Source organism: Notamacropus eugenii, chromosome 1, assembly GCF_028372415.1.
Source record: "Notamacropus eugenii isolate mMacEug1 chromosome 1, mMacEug1.pri_v2, whole genome shotgun sequence".
Taxonomy (NCBI): domain Eukaryota; kingdom Metazoa; phylum Chordata; class Mammalia; order Diprotodontia; family Macropodidae; genus Notamacropus; species Notamacropus eugenii.
The window spans coordinates 282868608-282885871 of NC_092872.1; the positions used below are offsets into that span (position 1 = coordinate 282868608).

Below are 17264 nucleotides of genomic sequence, written 5' to 3' on the forward strand. Positions count from 1 at the left end.
AGTCTCTCTGACTCCATGCCTAGGGCTTGATATGATGCCCTGTGCTGCTTCCAGAAAGCATATGCTCCAATTCATACTTAACTCCTTCCCTACATCTCTGTACTAAGTTCTTCAATTTATGGTATTCAAAGCTTTCTTTTGTGTATTTGTACTATACCTAAAGGAAACTTTAAGAAACACTCTCATCCCTAGACCTCAGGATGGCTTTGCAGACAGAACCCTGGACTTCAAGTGACAAAGGTCTGAGTCTGAGTCCTACCTCAGGCATTTATTGACTATGTGACCCAGGGCAAGTCATTTAGCTTTTCTGTGCCTCAGTTTTCCCATTGGTAAAATGAGGGCATTGGGCTGATGACCTCATAGTCCCTTTCACCTCTCTGTCTACAAGCCCTGTAATCTACTCTGTTGAAGGAGGATGGTCAAGGAGAGGCTGCTGTTCACTCATCGCCTCAGTTGTTCTCTGGTCAGTGGAGCTTGGGGGAGAAATCATGCCGTACCTGCCTTGGCTGGGCTGAACATACTTTACTGACGTCTCAACTGAAAGAAAGAGTGAGGCTGATCAAAGATGGAAAGGAGTCACTTTAATCTGAAAAACCGCTTCTCTCAGAAGGATTCTCCCTCCTGCCCTACTGCTGGGCCAGAACGACTTCCTGGCTTCTCAAGGGGCATGAAGGCTTGGAATGTTTATATGGCAACCAGGCCAGGATGGCAGGATTCCAGCTTCTAAGTATGGCGGTTAGGAAGCAACCAGCATTACTTCTGCCCCTGGCAGGAGTATCCAGGCATATAGGCCAGCAAGGTGGAACAGCAGATGGAGCACCAGGCCTGGAGTCAGGAAGACCTGAGTTCAAATCCAGCCACTGACATATACTGGCTGTGTGACCCTGGGTAAATCACTTCACCCTATTTGCCTCAATTTCCTCACCTGTAAAATGAGCTGGAGAAGGAAATAGCAAACAACTCCCCTATCTTTTCCAAGAAACCAAAAAGTAGGGTCATGAGTCAAACATGACTGAAATAACTGAATAACAATGTTTGGAACAGAGACCAAGATTGCTCAGAAATCCCCTTTTGACTTTTCTGCAAAGGCTCCTCAATGTGAACAGAGGGATATTTGATCCTCCTTTCCAAGTGAAGATGAGTCATTTTCTATTCCTTTCTTACCAGGATGCCCATCTTCGAATCCTGGGGCATTCTTAGCCTGTTTTGTTTACAGCAGATTTCTTCTTTTCCGTGTTTAAAGACCATATTAAGACACATTCAGATAATTCCAGCATGAACTTGGAGTCATTAAAAGCTGTGTTGAATGTGTGACCCTAGGCAAATCACTTCACCTCTGCTTTCTCATCTCTAAAATGGGGATAATAATGGAGCACTAAACCCACCAGGTATCCACCAGAAGCTCAAATGGTTTCATGGATGTCAAGCATTCACAGGTTTAAGTCTGACTGTAGCATATGGCTTTCCTTCCTTCCTTCCTTCCTTCCTTCCTTCCTTCCTTCCTTCCTTCCTTCCTTCCTTCCTTCCTTCCTTCCTTCCTTCCTCCCTCCCTCCCTTCTTTCCTTCTTTTCTTCCTTCCCCAATTCCATCACTAGCTCCCTTTTCCCTTTCCACCCCCACAAGAAAAAAGGTAAACAAAACCTTTGGAACAATCATAAAAATAATCAAAACAAATTCTCACATTAGTTGTATCTTTCCCAGGACCTTTGGGAATGGGAAGAGACATTGTGAGTCTTCCTACAAGGTCTAGTGAGGAGTCCTGGGCTACTGGGGCTGGGAAAACTTGTGATCTCATCCCTGTGGGCTCTGGCTCAGTTGATATGGTTCCTCTAGGCTTGGCAGACTGCCTCTGAGGAGGACCTGGACCAAACAGTTTCTCTCCTCTGAGTGATGTGTGCTGGGCTAAGCCTTTCTGAATTTGGATGGGCTGGGTACACAGTCCATCACCAGGTCTGAGCTCAAGTCTTTCCAGCATGGTGCCAATGCGCTGCTGGAACCTTCAGGAACCCCAGATCACCTCCATTCTTTTACAAGGCATCCAAGGCGAGACTGGTCCAGACCTATGATTGGGCAGGGACTCCCCAGCATGTACTCTCCTTCCTCCCCTGAGGAGTGGGGGAACCAGGCCAAGGGGCAGTGATCTCAGTTAAGCAGAAGTCAGCTCCGAGTCACAGGGGAGGGAGCTCTTGGTACCCAGCAGGAAGTTAGCTGCTGTGGCTTTGTCTGGAATATTCTTCTGCCTAAGCCTGGAATGTTCTCTTTCCTCCTCTCTGCTTCCAGCCCAGACTTCATTCAAGGCTCTGCTCAATGGCCACTTTCTACATGAGGCTTCTCCTCACCCTCCCACTTATGATTGATTTTCCTCACCAAAATATCATTCTATTTACTTTTTGTAAAGAGGGCAGTTGGTTCAGCGAACAGAGCACCGGGTCTGGAGTTAAGAAAACCCGAGTTCAAATCCATCTTCAGACACTTACTAGCTGTATAGCCCTAGGCAAGTCACTTAATCTGTCTGCCTCAATTTCCGCATCTATAAAATGGGGATAATTAAAAGCATCTCCCTGGCAGGGTTGTTGTGAGGATCAGAGAGATAATAATTGTAAAGCACTTAGCACAGGGCCTGGCACCTTAGTTATCATCATTATCATCTACTTTCTGTGTGTCAGTGTGTGTCCATGCTGTTTCCCCTAAGTAGAAAATCAACTTGTCTAGGGCAGAACCTGTTGAATTTCTGCCTCTGTCTCCAGTGCCAAGCGTAGAGACCAGCAAGTGGTAGGTGTGTACTGAAGGTTTGCTGATTGACTTAACTGACCATTAGGAATCCCACCCTATCCCCCCAGAAGGTCCTTGGGGGAAGGCACGACTTGTCTTTTTTCTTCATGTCTCCAATGCCCAGCACAGTCCTTGGCACATAGGGAGGCCCTAAATAAATGCTTGTTGTATGAATTTTTAATGGCACAAGCAGGGGAAAGAGGCCTCGTTTTGGGGGGCAGAGCTAGAAAGCAACAAACAAACAGACAAATGAGGAAAAGATAACTGGTGATGATTGAAAGCATGCAGGAGGCTATGTGGGAGCAAGGCAAGTGTCGGAGGAGAGAAGTGAGGAAGCCCGAGGCTCCGTCCAGAGATGTAATGCACCAGCATTCTCGTTCCCCGACAGAATGGATCTGCTTGACCAGGAGAGCCTAGCCTGGCTTCTTCGGGGCCAGCTTTGTTGGGGGTGGTTTTTTTCCCTCTGGATTATTGGTCAGGGCATGTGTGTGTGCCCCGGCCTGCGGGTGAACCTGCCGAGCTGAGAACAAGTGCCTAGGCACAGCGGACAAATGGGGCTCATCCATAGTAGCAGTCTCTTATTATATGACAGGCATTAGGCACGGGGCTCCCATCAGGAGGCTTCAGGGAGTAGTGTGGCCCCAGAACCCCTCCCAACAGAAGCCCCAGCTCTTCGCTTCTAGGAATTTGCCTCAGCCCGCGATTATCCTTTATGTCTACTTAACAAACTCCAGCATCCTCTCTTTGTGTGGAGGCAGAGAATGGCTCATCAGCTATCCAGGGTCATTTGAGCTGGGGCAGCTCTTTGTCTAGGAGTGTAGATCTGGGGCTGAAAGGGACCTTAGAAGCCAACTAGGCCAACTGATGGGAGGGAGGCTGAGGCACAGGAAGACTGAGAGACTTAGAAATAACAAGTCTCAGAGGCAGGATTTGCACCCAGGTCCCCTGGTGACAGTTCTTCAAACAGCATCAGTCTACTTCCTGGTTTGGGGGGCACAAGTTCAAGCCTGGCACAGTCTTAGGTTCAATCTTCTCCTTCACTGTAGCCCACACCAAATGTAGGCAATGTGGAGGAGATTGGTGGCTCCTCAGTATAGGGGAGTAGGGAGGGATCATGGGAAGCCAAGTGGGAAGGGACCATGGAGGTCAGAATCACAGAACTGACTTGGAAGGGACCCAAGTCATCCAATCCCACCCATAACTGATTGTACACAATGTGAGGTTATTCAGCCTCTAAAGTGATAGGGAAATTGCCCCTTCCAATGAAGTCCACTCGACATTTAGCCTCAGAGGTTCCCTTATCTAGGGCTGAGCCACAAAGTCCAACCCTCTCACTTTACAGCTGAGGAAAATGAGGCAGGGGTATGTGAAGTGATGACGAAGATTCCACAGCTAGTGTCACAATTAGGATCTGAGCCTCTGACTCCACTGCACCATGGCTCTCTGCTTAGGAGCTTTTTTCATTGCCATGAGTCTAAATCTGCCTCTTGGCACCCTTCTCCCAGTGTTCCTGGTTTTGTCCTCTGGGGTTTGAACAAGTCTAGATCTTCTCCAATGACCGCCCTTCAAATCCCTGAAGCTAGTCATGCATGACAGCCCCTACTAGCTCTTCTTTTTCCAGGCTAAACACCTACAGTTTCTTCAGCCATTTCTCATATAACATGCCCACAATGCCCTTGACCATCCTGGCCACCGTGTCTGGGTGGTCACGGACTTCAATCCCTCATTTTACAAAGGAGTCAAGTGAAGGCCATGAGGCTTGACTAAAGTCACACAGATACTACATGAAAGAGCTAGGACTAGAACCTAGGGCTCTGGACTTACAGTCTAGGGCTTTTCCCACTATATACAATGATTCCTACTTTTTATTCAGTCATTTCAATCATCTCTGACTCTTTTTTATATATAATTAATTTATTTGTTGTCAATATTCACTTTCATAAGTTTTAAATTTTCTGCCTCTCCCCTCCCTTCCCAAGACAGCATGCAATCTTATATGGGTTCTACACATACATTCTTATTAAGCACATTTTCACATTAGTCATGTTGCATAGAAGAATTACAAATGGGAAAAACCATGAGAAAAACCCAACCAAGACATAACAAAGAGAAAATAGTCTGCTTCATTCTGTGTTCCAATTCCACAATTCTTTCTCTAGATGTGGATGGCATTTTGCAGCATGAGTCCTTTGGAAATGTTTTAGATCCTTGCAATGCTGTGAAGAGCTAAGTCTATCAGAAACATTCCTTGCCCACTGTGACTGTTACTATGTATAATATTCTCTTGGATCTGCTCATGTCACTCGGCATCAGTTCATATAAATCTTTTCAGGTTTTTCTGAAGTCTTCTTGTTCATCATTTCTTATAGCATAATAGTATTCCATTTCATTCATATACCACAACTTATTCAGCCATTCCTCAGTTGATGGACATTCCCTGAATTTCCAGTTCTTTGCTATATAAAAAGAGCTACTACAAATATTTTTGTACATGTGGGAACTTTTCCCATTTTTATGATCTTTTTGGGATACAGTCCTAGAAGCAATATTGCTGGGTCAAGGGGTATGCATATTTTTGTAGCCCTTTGAACATAGTTCCAAATTGTTCTCCAGAATGGTTGGATCAGCTCACAGCTCCACCAATGATGATTAGTGTTCCAACTCTCACACATCTCCTCCAACATTTATCATTTTCCTGTTTTGTCCTATTAGTCAATCTGACAGGTGTAATATGGTACCTCAGAGTTGTTTTGATTTGTGATGGTGATTTAGAGCATTTACATTTTTAGAGCATTTTTTCTTATGACTATAGATAGCTTTAATTTATTCCTCTGAAAACTGTAAGATTAGGATGGAAGCAGAAAACTGGGAAAGAATCTTTACAGCTAGTATCTATTATAAAGGTCTCATTTCTAAAATATATAGAGAACTGAGTCAAATTTACAAGAATACAAGTCATTCCCCAATTGATAAATAGTCAAAGAATATGAATAGGTAATTTTCAGAGGAAGAAATTAAAGCTATCTATAGTCCCTAATTCTTCATGACCCCATTTAGAGTTTTCTTTGCAAAGAGACTGAAGTGATTTGCCATTTGTGTTGCCAGCTCATTTTACTGATGAGGGAATTGAGGCAAATAGGGTGAAGTGCCCAGGGTTACACAGCTGCTACTATATGTCTGAGGCCAGATTTGAGCTTAGGAAGATGAGTCTTCCTCACTCAATTCTTGGCACTCTATCCACTGTACCATGCACCTGCCCAGATTCTTACTTGGGTCACCTCTAAAATCTACATGGATGTTTTAAGCATCTTCTTGTTTGCTTTTTATAGGAATGAGGAGGGATATTTAATCAAAGAATATTCCCATAGTTCCTTGATAAACACAACCACAACCACAGATGTGACTTGGTTTGTCAATCTTTTGGTCAACAGTATGAGATATAAGATCAAGAGTAGAGCCATGCACTAGTCAAATGTCTTTAACATTAAGGATGGTTTATGTGAAGTCCTTAGGAAAGGAGATTCCCTATAGGTGAAGAGATCTTCCATGTCCAATGACACTTAATACTTGTTGACTATGGACAAGACACAATCTTTTTGGACCTTGGTTTCTTAAATGAGGGGACTAGACAACATCTGTGGTCTCCAAAACAGAAGTCTGGGCCAGAGAATAACCAATTGGAGAGAGGAAAAATGCCTCACATCCCACTGTCCCCATGATAGCTAATCATAGGGCTGTTCTCCAACACAACCACCCCTACTTACTCTGTACCCATTTGTGCCCTGGAATCCTTCACTCTACTCTTTTCATGGCAGAAGCTTCCAGCCTTTCCCTTCTTGTGACTCACATATTGGTCCCTTAGGCAGTTAAAAACTGGCACTGACCCATATACTCATAGCAGCAGCTTCACATGTGCCACTGGTGAATTCTCTCACACCTCCAACCAGCATGCCTACTTGGGGAAAAAAAAATACTGACATAGGTGGGTGATTAAAAGTTTGAAGACTTCTGTACCAGATACACTCTGAGGTCCCTTTTCACTCTAAATCTATGGTCCTACTCTTGTGGGTGGCATCATGTTGACTGAATCAAGCCTTAGGACATTTTAATGGTACCACAATAAGATCCAGGTCCATGCAAACTAGATTGGCCTAGCAATTCACATGGGAAAGTTCAAGTGGATAATAAGTGACAATTGCCCATGAAATACAGTTGGTTAGAAAATCCAGTGAGTGAGTGCATTGGTGGCAAATGTCTTGAACAAGCAAGCTTATGAACAGCCAGTTAGCCCCTGAAAGGACTAAAAGGAGGCTACCAGGAAGGACAAGATTTAGGAAAGACTACCACACTGCTCCCTGCCACCAAAGACTGATTTTAATCTTAGCATTCTTCCAAGGAGACTATCCGGTTGTGAATTGTGGAATGTCATGAGAGCAAAAGGCCCAAGATTGCAGGTGACCCAAATGGCAGCAGAAAGAGACAGGGTGGTAAGGAATATTGTGTTATCAATAGCAATGTACTTGTGAGAAATAGCATAAGGCATGTCATCTAGGACCAGACAGGTAGATTGTTCATGTGCCAAGAGTGGGAGATGATGACTCAGGTGCCATTGGAGAGGTTCTTCTGGGAATATGGGTCAGAGATTAGACAGTTGTTGGGGTCCCTTTCAACTCTGACACTCTGTGATTCCAATCCCTGGAAGGAGATGGAAAGCAATTCCATTCCCTCACTGAAACCTAACGTAGAGGGGCAGAGCCAAGATGGTGGAGTAGAAAGACGCATATACTCTCGCGCTTCCCCCGCAGCCCACAAAATGCCTGTAAAAACGACTTTCAAAAAAATCTAGAGCAGCAGAAGCCACAGAACAACAGCGCAAAAGAGGTTTCCAGCCAAAGGTAACCTGGAAGGCTGACAGGAAAGGTCTCTCCCACAGTACGCTGAGCAGAGTGGAAAACAGCTCTAGCCACCTGGCACTGGGAGGAACAGCACCTGAATAGACCTCCAGGAAGAGTTTCTAGAAGGGAAGGTCCCAGATACCTCAACCCACAAGCGTCAAAGAAAGCTTCAAAGGTCAGTGGGGGAGGGCTTTCCCAGCAGGGCAAGAGGGAGCAGGGTTTCTCCAGCAATAGCCCCAGGCAATGGCAGAAGCTGCAGCAGCAGGCTGTGGGCAGCTACAGAGGCTGGGAGGCAACCTGGATCCATTGTTCAGGCCGCTCAGCTTAAAGCCTCTTCTTTCTTTTCTTGTAGGGCAAGATAAATTTCTATACCCCATTACCTGTGTTTCTTATTTCCCAGTTATATACAATGTCTCTACTCTTGGTGGCAATTTCCTATAGTCAAAAGGTTTGTAAGCTTAATACCAGATCTATTAAATTGTAGATTGCTGGTAGGGGAACATCTGAGGTCAAGTCTAATTCTTAGTAACAGTGTGGAGACAATTACGTCAAGGGCTTATGAAGTCAGCACACATAGTTATTATTTGTGTCTCAGTTGGTTAATGTTAAAAAAAATCCATTTGTGATCTAAATTGTAAATGCTTTAAAAGAAGTATCACCTGACCAAAAGTTGGAATTGTGTTATGTGATATGAACTGTGTTAAAAATGAAAAATTTAAAAAAAAAAGGAACCTAAAGTAGCTCCTCTTTCCCTTGGCCAATCTGGGAGCAAGAGCCATTACCTAAGGTTGGCTTGTTTCCATGTCATCCTGTCAGGACCAACATGATATTGGGCGTTTGTCCTTGAGTGGAGAATGAGAACTCATTCTTAGAAATCCCCCAAATTAGAAAAACAAGACAATGAAACTTTGGCCTGTGAATCTGGGGCTTAGGTAAAGAGATAACAGCAAAGGTGTGCTGTGCAAGAGCAGCCTTCCCTGCAGGCTCGTTAACACATGCTCCTTCCTGCCTCATTCTAATTATAATTTGGATGATAGACATACAAAACACACAGCAGCTGTAATCAGGAAGCAGCATCTCTGGAATGGAGCAAAGGGGGAGCCAATGTGATCTGGTCTTCTCCTCCAGGTGAGGGGGAGGAAGAGAGGAAGGGATCCAAAACAACAGACTAGAGAGATTGAGGGAGACAAGAAAATAGCCTTGGATGAGGAAGAGATGGTAAATGAGGAGAGCAGAGGAGAAATGGAGTGGAAGGTGGCTCCTTTGGTGCCTGACAAGACAGGACCAAAGAGAGTGGCCCTGAATGGACAAGGAAAGTTTCTGGGGGAATAAGAACATACATTCTGTGAGGGTTTTCTTAGCTCTAGTACTGAAAACTACCCAAGCCAGTTAGCTCATGGTCTAGACTCGAGAGGAATGGAGAGTGGAAGGAGGGAAAGGATTCAAAGAGAATTAGGTATCATCTTGAACCTTCACCAGAGTCCTTGTAGGTGACTGTTAGGAGCCAGGGCCCTTAAGACTACTTCGGTATCCACAGCTTCTAGCCCAGAGCTATATCTGGTACAAAGCTGGGGAGGTGCTGCCCCATCAGAATGGGAGCTAGATGACAAACATGATGTATACAGAGAAGTGTGGGAGACTGTTCTCAATTGATGATGCAAAGTGAAGTAAGCAGAACCAGGAAAACCACTCACACCCAGTGACTATAGAAATGGACAGAACAATAGTCACACAGTAGTCAAAAGGGAAGGTAGGAGGTAACAGAGACCAAGTTTGGACCCAACGAAGGCATGAGAGAGGATACCTCTTCCCCCTCCTTTGCAGAGATGGGGGCCATGGGTATGGAACACTTCAAACAACCGCAGGTTTGGGGGATTCTGCTCCCTCATTATTCTTTAAAAAACCCAAAGTTCCTTTGCTATATGGGATAGTTCTCTGTGAGGTAAAAGGGGGAGAAATATGGGGGTCATGTAGGAGGTGCCAATATAGGAGATATCAATAAAATTATTTTACAGAAAAAAGTTACATGTTGATTTTATCACACACTTGACAAGCAAACTGGACAGAAGAGAGCTTCACATCCAGTCCCATTTTTCTGTTCTGCCTCATATATGGAAATACTCATTTTGTTTGGTGTCTAAACAGAATTTTAAAAATCCACTAAATAATAACATGAGCCCCTCAAGGGCAGGGGCCATTGTATCCTCTGACCCCCATAGCACTATGCTGGGCTCATAACGCTTGCTGATTGAGTTACTGACCACACCATAGGAATACAGGAAAGACTTGGAATGAAAGCACACTGGCTGAAACTCTGCAAAATACTGGAGTGTGGAGGGAGGTGATATCGGGGCAGGGGGTCTCCCATGGGAGTGTTGATCAACAGAAAGAGCCCAGGACGCAGCATCATGGGAGAGTTGGGTTCAACTCTTACCTGTATAAATTAGAGATGACAAAAATGTTGCCTGGCCAGCATATTGTGAGAAATTTCATCTACAATACCTTTGAATGCTAAATCTGATTCAATTTAATGATTCCCTGCTATCCATCAAACACTATGCTAACTCCTAAAAATACAGATTATGATGAACCATTGCCTGCCTTCAAGTAGCTTACAAGCTACTGTCATGCATAAATGTGAGCTATTTCTCCTCAGACTCAGTTTCTCCATCAGCAAAGTGAGTATAAAGCTATTTCTATTATTTATTTCAAGGAGTTGTAAGGTAAAAACTGGAGAAATGGGGATTACTCTTCTCCCCTGGGGAGACACTCACTTTGTTAGCCACCTAACTTGGGAAGTAGAACCAGGAGGTAAAATGTGGTGGACAGGAACAAAGAATGGACTATGGAGCTTCACTTTGGAGTGGGACTAACAAAGCTTAAGTGACAAGGCCAAGGTCACTCAGGGAGCCAGTTGAGAATCAGGATCAAAGTCCAGGTCTTCCAGGCTCTCCAGCACCAAGCAATCACTCTTAATGAGCAGGCCTCACAAACTGAAGTGCTCTAAGTCAGCTTGCTTTGAAAGAATGAAAACTCATTGAATTGTCCTTCAGTTCTCTCCTAATCTCTCTGTGTGTGTTCCCTTCCTTAAGAGTCGAAGGAGGCTGGTTTCTAGCTGTGGGTGTGTAGCTTGTACACTGGCCTCACAGTGTTGGTGACTAGCTTTAGATCTCTGTGAAAATTATCTTGAAAAGATAATAAAAGATGATGAGAGAATCTGATGAGAGAGTCTGATTTCTGGAAAGGCCTTTAAAGTAATCAAGGCTACACTCCTTCCCCCCACCACACTCTGTCCTCCACTTTCAGTGTGAGAACATCCTACAGAGCCCCTGATATTGCTTCTAGTGAAAAAGGACTGGCCTTGCAGCCACAAAGACCTAGCTTCAAACCCTGCCTCCATCACACATCATGTGTGAACTGGTTTTCCCAGAAACTCTCCATGACTATGGAGTTACAAAAAGGTTGATAATCTGCGTTGATAGAAGGAATTCCCACACCAAGAGTTCCCTACACTCTCCCCCCTGCCTCCATGCAATAAAACCCAAAATGCCTGCCAGGTATAATCAAGTTTCTTTAAACACTTCCAAGAATGGGCAACCCACTGATCACATGGACATCCTCCATGACTGCACTAATTATTGTGAAGCCCTGGGAGACAACTGATTGGCATGAGATCAGGAGCAAGGGATTCCAGAGGCCCACTGTGGAGGGAGCCCCTTCAAGAAGGTCAAGAGAGGATGCTCCTCCCTCTCTCCCATGGACAGAGCTAAGGCCTAGCTGGGTACAGGTGGCCTGGCACAGTGACTTGCCACAAGGCTTCCTCCAGAACGATTGGGAACCTTGTCTCTAGAAAGACTTTGGCAGGAAGTCTAGGCAATAGCATAGACCTGGGGCAAGAAGTCAAATCTGGGACTTGGGTATGGGGAAAAGGATAGAGATCTAGTCACTGGATGTCACTTTGGTCATAAAAACGAAGCAAAATCCCAATAGCTGCAACTGGCTAGAGAGAGACCAGCAGTGGGGTTGATGAGGGCAAGGACTCCATCCTCCAGGGGAGCAGAGCTGAGCCAACAAGTGGACACTAAACAGAGCCAGTTTGGGGCATTGGAGAGATTTGCCCTCTGGAGCCCAGCTCAGTCCCTATAGCTGCCCTGGTCCTATGGCCTCGCCAGGCTAACAGGTCAGTGAAATTCTGCCTGAATTCAGGAATCCTTGAGCAAGCAGTGGTTCTCAGTAGGAGGAAGGGGAACACAGAGGGGCAGAGATCTGTCCTATGTGCCTCCTTTCCAATGGAAAAAGTAAGAATGAATAAATGAAAAAATTATTATTGACTTAACTCTGGCCAAACACTAAGCTGTGCAGTGTTGTTCATACTGCAACAGGACCCATAACAGCACAGCGTGGGGGGATGAGTACCGGAGACACAAATAGAAAAGAACTGACATCGAAACCAGGGAGACAACGTGTGTGTATAGAGAGGTATAAATGAGACACATACAAGAGCATATAGACACTCCTGGGAGCTCATTTTTCAATTGCAAGTACCCCTTTGGGGATTTGTTCTGTGAAGTTTGGATTCAGTCACAGGGCTGCACTTGAGGACCTAGAGGGTCACATGTGGCCTTGAGGCCGCAAGTTCTCCACCCTAAGGATGCCCAGGAGGCAATCCACCAGTCAACAAACTGGGGATACAAAGGCAAAAGCTAATACTCCCTACTCTCAAAGAAATTAAGTTGTAGCCAGGGAAATAAGGTGTGTGTATAGCATGGTAAAAACGGTTATATACAAGAGTATATGGACACTCCTGGGAGCTCATTTTTCAAAGGCAAATATCATTTTTCTATTTTGTTTTTTAAGCTAACCACATATGACAATCTAAGGAGATCTGGCTTGAGAAGAAGAGACAAATGAGGATAAGTGGGCTATGAAATATTAAAATCTGATGGAACTAATTGGCCTTTCCTCTCATTCTCTGTGCCTACATTGTACCTCTGGGGCCATGGAGCCCTCGGAGCCCAGGGGGAGGGTTTAATTCCAGAGAAGGAGTGAGTAAAGAGGAGGGAGACAAATGGGTCATCTACTTTTTAATCTTAAGTAGACATGAGGGGGAGGGAATAGGAAGAAATGTGCAGGTGTTTATATACTTTTCCAGATTTTTTTGTTTTTAATAGATGAGCAGTAAGAGAAACCAACAAATACAATTTTAAAAATCTTAGTGTCATATACCAGAAAGAGCATCAGATATGGGGTCCAAAGACATAGGTTCGAATGCTGCCTCTGAAACTCATTAACAATGTAATTTGTGGCAGGTTATTTACTATCTCTGGAGAAATTATCTCATCTGCTAAGGATGGAAGTTGTAAAAGTTGATCTTCAATATCTTTTCTAGAGTCTATGATATATATAAAGTGACATATTGTAAATTCTATCATATACAAAAGTGTTAAGTGAAGGTTGGGACAAGATAATGCAAAATAGTCATTTTCATTATGTAATTTTAAGTTTCAGATTTAAACTTTATCAATTTTCTGTTATTCAACACCAGTCTTTCAGATCTGATTTTTCACAGAATCCCAGAGAGTTGGTTCAGTCAACACTCACCCAAAGTGGGAATTCTTCCCATGCTATCCTGGCACACAGTCACCCAGCCTGTGAACACTTAACAGTGAATGGGGAGGTCAGTACTTTATGAGGTAGCTCATTCTACTTGGAGTAAGCTCTTCTGTTGGAAAGCCCCCCTTGAAATTTGGTTCCCTAGAACATTCCTCTACTTAAGCTAGCTCCCTGCTCTGGAGTTACAGATTGTTCTTTTACTGGATGACAGCCTGCTCATTCATTCATTGATTCAACAGACTTTACTAAGTGGACCCTACTATGGGCCAGACACTGTCCTAGGTACTAAGGGTACAAAGATAACCCCCCCAACAAAAAAAGAAGTATAGCGCACTGGGCCTAGAATCAGAAAGATCTGCATTTCAATCCACAATTACTGTGTACCTAGGCATACTTAACCAGTGTTTTCCTCAGTTTCCTCAACTATAAAATGGCATAATAATAGCATCAGCCTCTCAGGGGTGTTGTAAAGATCAAATGAGATATTTGTAAAGCATTTAACAAGCATCTGGCACATAGTAGGTCTTTAAAAATGCTTGTTTCCTCCCTCCCCCTCTCTTCTTTTCTTCATCCCTCCATCTATCCTTCCCTTCATCCTTCCTTCCTTCCAGGAGTTCGCATTCTGTTGGGAGTAGCATATACACAGATAAGTAAATACAAGCTACCCACAAAATCAGTCCAAAACAAATGGGCACCTACCTATGTGACAAATATGGCGGGCTCTAGCTAGACGTCACATACTCTCCAACTGTTCTTATTCAGTCATTCCCCAGATGCTGCTTTGAAACACTTCACTACTATAGCGTTTGGCCTATGGATGTGTCCCATTTGTCAGTATCCCTCTTCAGATGTGGCCATTGGACCTGAACATAGCCCTCCACAAGCAGACCCATCTACTGCACAGTGCGGGGAGACTAAGACCTCATTTCATTGGGTGCTACATCTAACACTGTGGGCTCAAGTGGCATCATCCTTTCTTTGACAAGCAGGTCACACACTGTTGGCTAATATTGAGTTTGCAGTCACCCAGAACCCCGGGTCTTTGTCATAGTAACTCCTAACACGTCTTGTCAGCACCCACAGCAATTCTTGTAAGTACCAGAAGTCCACAGGGTTTATGCCAAAATCCCAATTGAAGACTGTTATTCCTCCCCAGAAATGTACCAGAAATAACAAAGGCCTCCTTCAGCTAAGAGACATAAGCAAGAGGCCACAAAGTGAGTGAGTATCTCTCAGGAAGACAGTCGAGAATCCAACATCATGTTCAAGAGAGAATATTTCACTGAAAGCAGGATGCTCATCAGTGAGATTACCTGGTAGAGAGGATAAGATTTGCTTGGCCAGGGCATTTTAGTCTTATGTCCACTTTTATCTTCATTGGCTCAGACTAGCTGAAGGACCAAACCAGGTCCCTCAGTATAATCCAGCAATTCTGACTTAAGCACCTAATGTGTGCAAAGGATTTTACTGGGTGTTGGGGCTACCATGACAAAATGAGATGTCCCCATCTTCAAGGAACTTCTACTCCATTGTCTTTACACATGTGGAACTGGTCATTTTTACTGTCAAAGTAAGATTTTATTGATCTCTGCACTTTCACCTCCCCTCAGCTGATCTAGCATTGCTTCTGCCATCTCTTAGCTGTCCTGCCAGCTCTGTGTCATGTGCAGACTAACTAAGAGTCCTTGTTGTCACGTGCTACTCAGACCTTCCTTCTAGGTAGACACAAATCCATCAACAATCCTCCCTCAAGATTCTGACCAGGTACCAGTTCCAAAAATTATCCAAATTTATCCAAAAATATTATCTCATGCCACCTAATCCATAGGGCTAGAGTTCGTGCACACAATCATACTCCATTAGTTCTTTCTTCCCTTGATGCTTACCCAAACATCCTACATAGTCTTTTACCCGCCCTCCACCACCTCCCAGAGTTCATACATTTTCCCAGGCATCTACCTTACAAAGCAATGCTTCTCCCACACACAAAAATAGATCATTAAAAATAATAAGTTATACATAAATATACCGTGTTATAAGTTTTATATACATATGCACCAACACACACATAAGCATATGTGTATATGTGTGTACATGTATGTATGTATGCATGCATGCATGAATGTATACTCTTCCCCTTCTATATATTCCAGTCAGGAGTTTCACCTACTACCAATGCTTAGCCATATCTTTGAGACTGTAATTATATCAAGTACTCAAGGCCCTTTCTTTGTTCTTCATATTTTGTGCCTTTGCACAGAGATATCTGGGTCTGAAATTATTCCGTACCTATCTCCCTGTTAATTTCCTCTGAGAATGTCTTGTATCTCCTCAACTATCACTGTTCCTATGTTGCACTTGTGGTCCTCCACGGTACCTGGTTTTATTTAGGTATTTTCCTCCCACTCTCTGAAAATTTACTTTCGGCCGTTTGGGATCAGATATGGACATCTCCTACCCATGAGAGGCACCTTGAAATGGAGCAAGCTGACTCAGGATGGGATACATTCCTCACAACTGGAAGTCTTTAAGCAAAACCTGGATGGCCCCTTGACTAACAGCATGGGGGGCTTCCTGGTCCTGGGACTTCCTTTGGTTTGACTGGACACTTCTGAGCTTGGAGATTCTCCCATTGGGGTGATGCAGTTATTATCTACAAAGGAGAAGAGGTGGGTGATATGAACAAGGGAGACCCTGGGATCTTACAGAAATAGTTATGAATGAACAATAATGCCAATTTACAAGGGTTTTTGGTCTTTCATTTGCTTTACACACCAACATACTGGAAACAACTGCCATCTCTGAAGGGGAACCCATGAGGCATTTTCATTTTTCTCTTTGCACCTGGTTGATCTCTGCCTACTCTCCTGGTTACTACGCAAAGCACAAATAGCAATGAAATATACAAGCTAAAGGCCAGGTGTTCTTGAACTTCTCACATTCACCAAATACATCTCCCATTAAGCAAGATCCTTGGGATGACTGGCTACCAATTGTTTTTCTTCTTTCTGGAAGATCTGATCAGCTGTCTCCAGCTCATCCATCATGAATATGGCTGGCAGGAAGACATTGAAACTTGTACCAAGTCTTTTACACCTTGTAATGGGCTATCAGTGCCTACAGGAATTACCTAGGCAGGTGAGTCCTATTCAGGCACAAAGCCTTTCTGGAGATATGTGATCTGGAAGAAGTCACTGTTGTTGTTGAGTAAGTGATCCCATGGACTTTATCTAAGGGTTTTTCTCGGCAAAGATACTGGAGTAGTTTGCCATTTCTTTCTCCAATGTGCCCACATTTTACAGATAAAGAACTGAGGCAAATGGGAGTTAAGTGAGTTGCCCAGGGTCAGAGAGCTAGTAAATGTTTGAGGCTAGATTTGAACTCAGATGTTCTCAACTCTAAGCTCTGCACTGTACCACTGTACCACCTAGCTTCCCCTTTTGTAAGTAGATTAAACTGTTTTTAGGGCAATATTAGTTTTTTCTTATCTAGACTAGGGGGTTCCCAATCCCCTGTTTAATGACCACTAGTAATGAGGATTTTCCCACCTCCTATAAGCCAGTCTGAGGGGCAGAAGACTTCCACTCCAGGTCTGTAGAATACCACTGGATCAAAAACAGGATGGCAGCTGCTTCCATAGCACCATCGTCCATGGGCATTTCAAACAGGGAGGAGGACTGAACTCTCCATCCTTTCAAACCCAAATCACTCCATCCCTTCCATGAAGTCTTCCTTGATCACTCTCCTCCATAATGACTTTTACCCTCAGATCTTACATGGCACCATATTGTGCAGGAATGGGGAGGCTCTGGATCAGAGAACCCAGAAGGTCCTAATTCTGCTGCTTTCTGCATACTGATCTTGAATGAGTTATTTAAAAGATTTGGGCCTCATTTTCCCTATTTCTCAAATGAGGGGGTTGGACTAGATGATCTCTAAGGGAGGTAGAGTGTAAATAATAAAAGCTCTGGAGTCCAAGGAACT

General features: G+C 44.0%; 1 protein-coding gene across 3 annotated transcripts in view; it reads right to left on the reverse strand.

Annotated features, from left to right (window-relative positions):
* Nucleotides 1-17264, reverse strand: part of C1H10orf90 (chromosome 1 C10orf90 homolog) — a 140459-nt gene that overhangs the window by 98628 nt on the left and 24567 nt on the right. The window contains exon 1 of one of the 3 annotated variants that reach the window (XM_072629052.1): nt 498-663. The exons of the other annotated variants lie outside the window; for them this stretch is intronic. Coding sequence (XP_072485153.1) covers nt 498-519 — 22 coding nt within the window. The 5' untranslated portion in view covers nt 520-663. Of the gene's footprint in view, nt 1-497; nt 664-17264 lie in introns of those variants that run through there. 3 annotated transcript variants of the gene reach the window in all.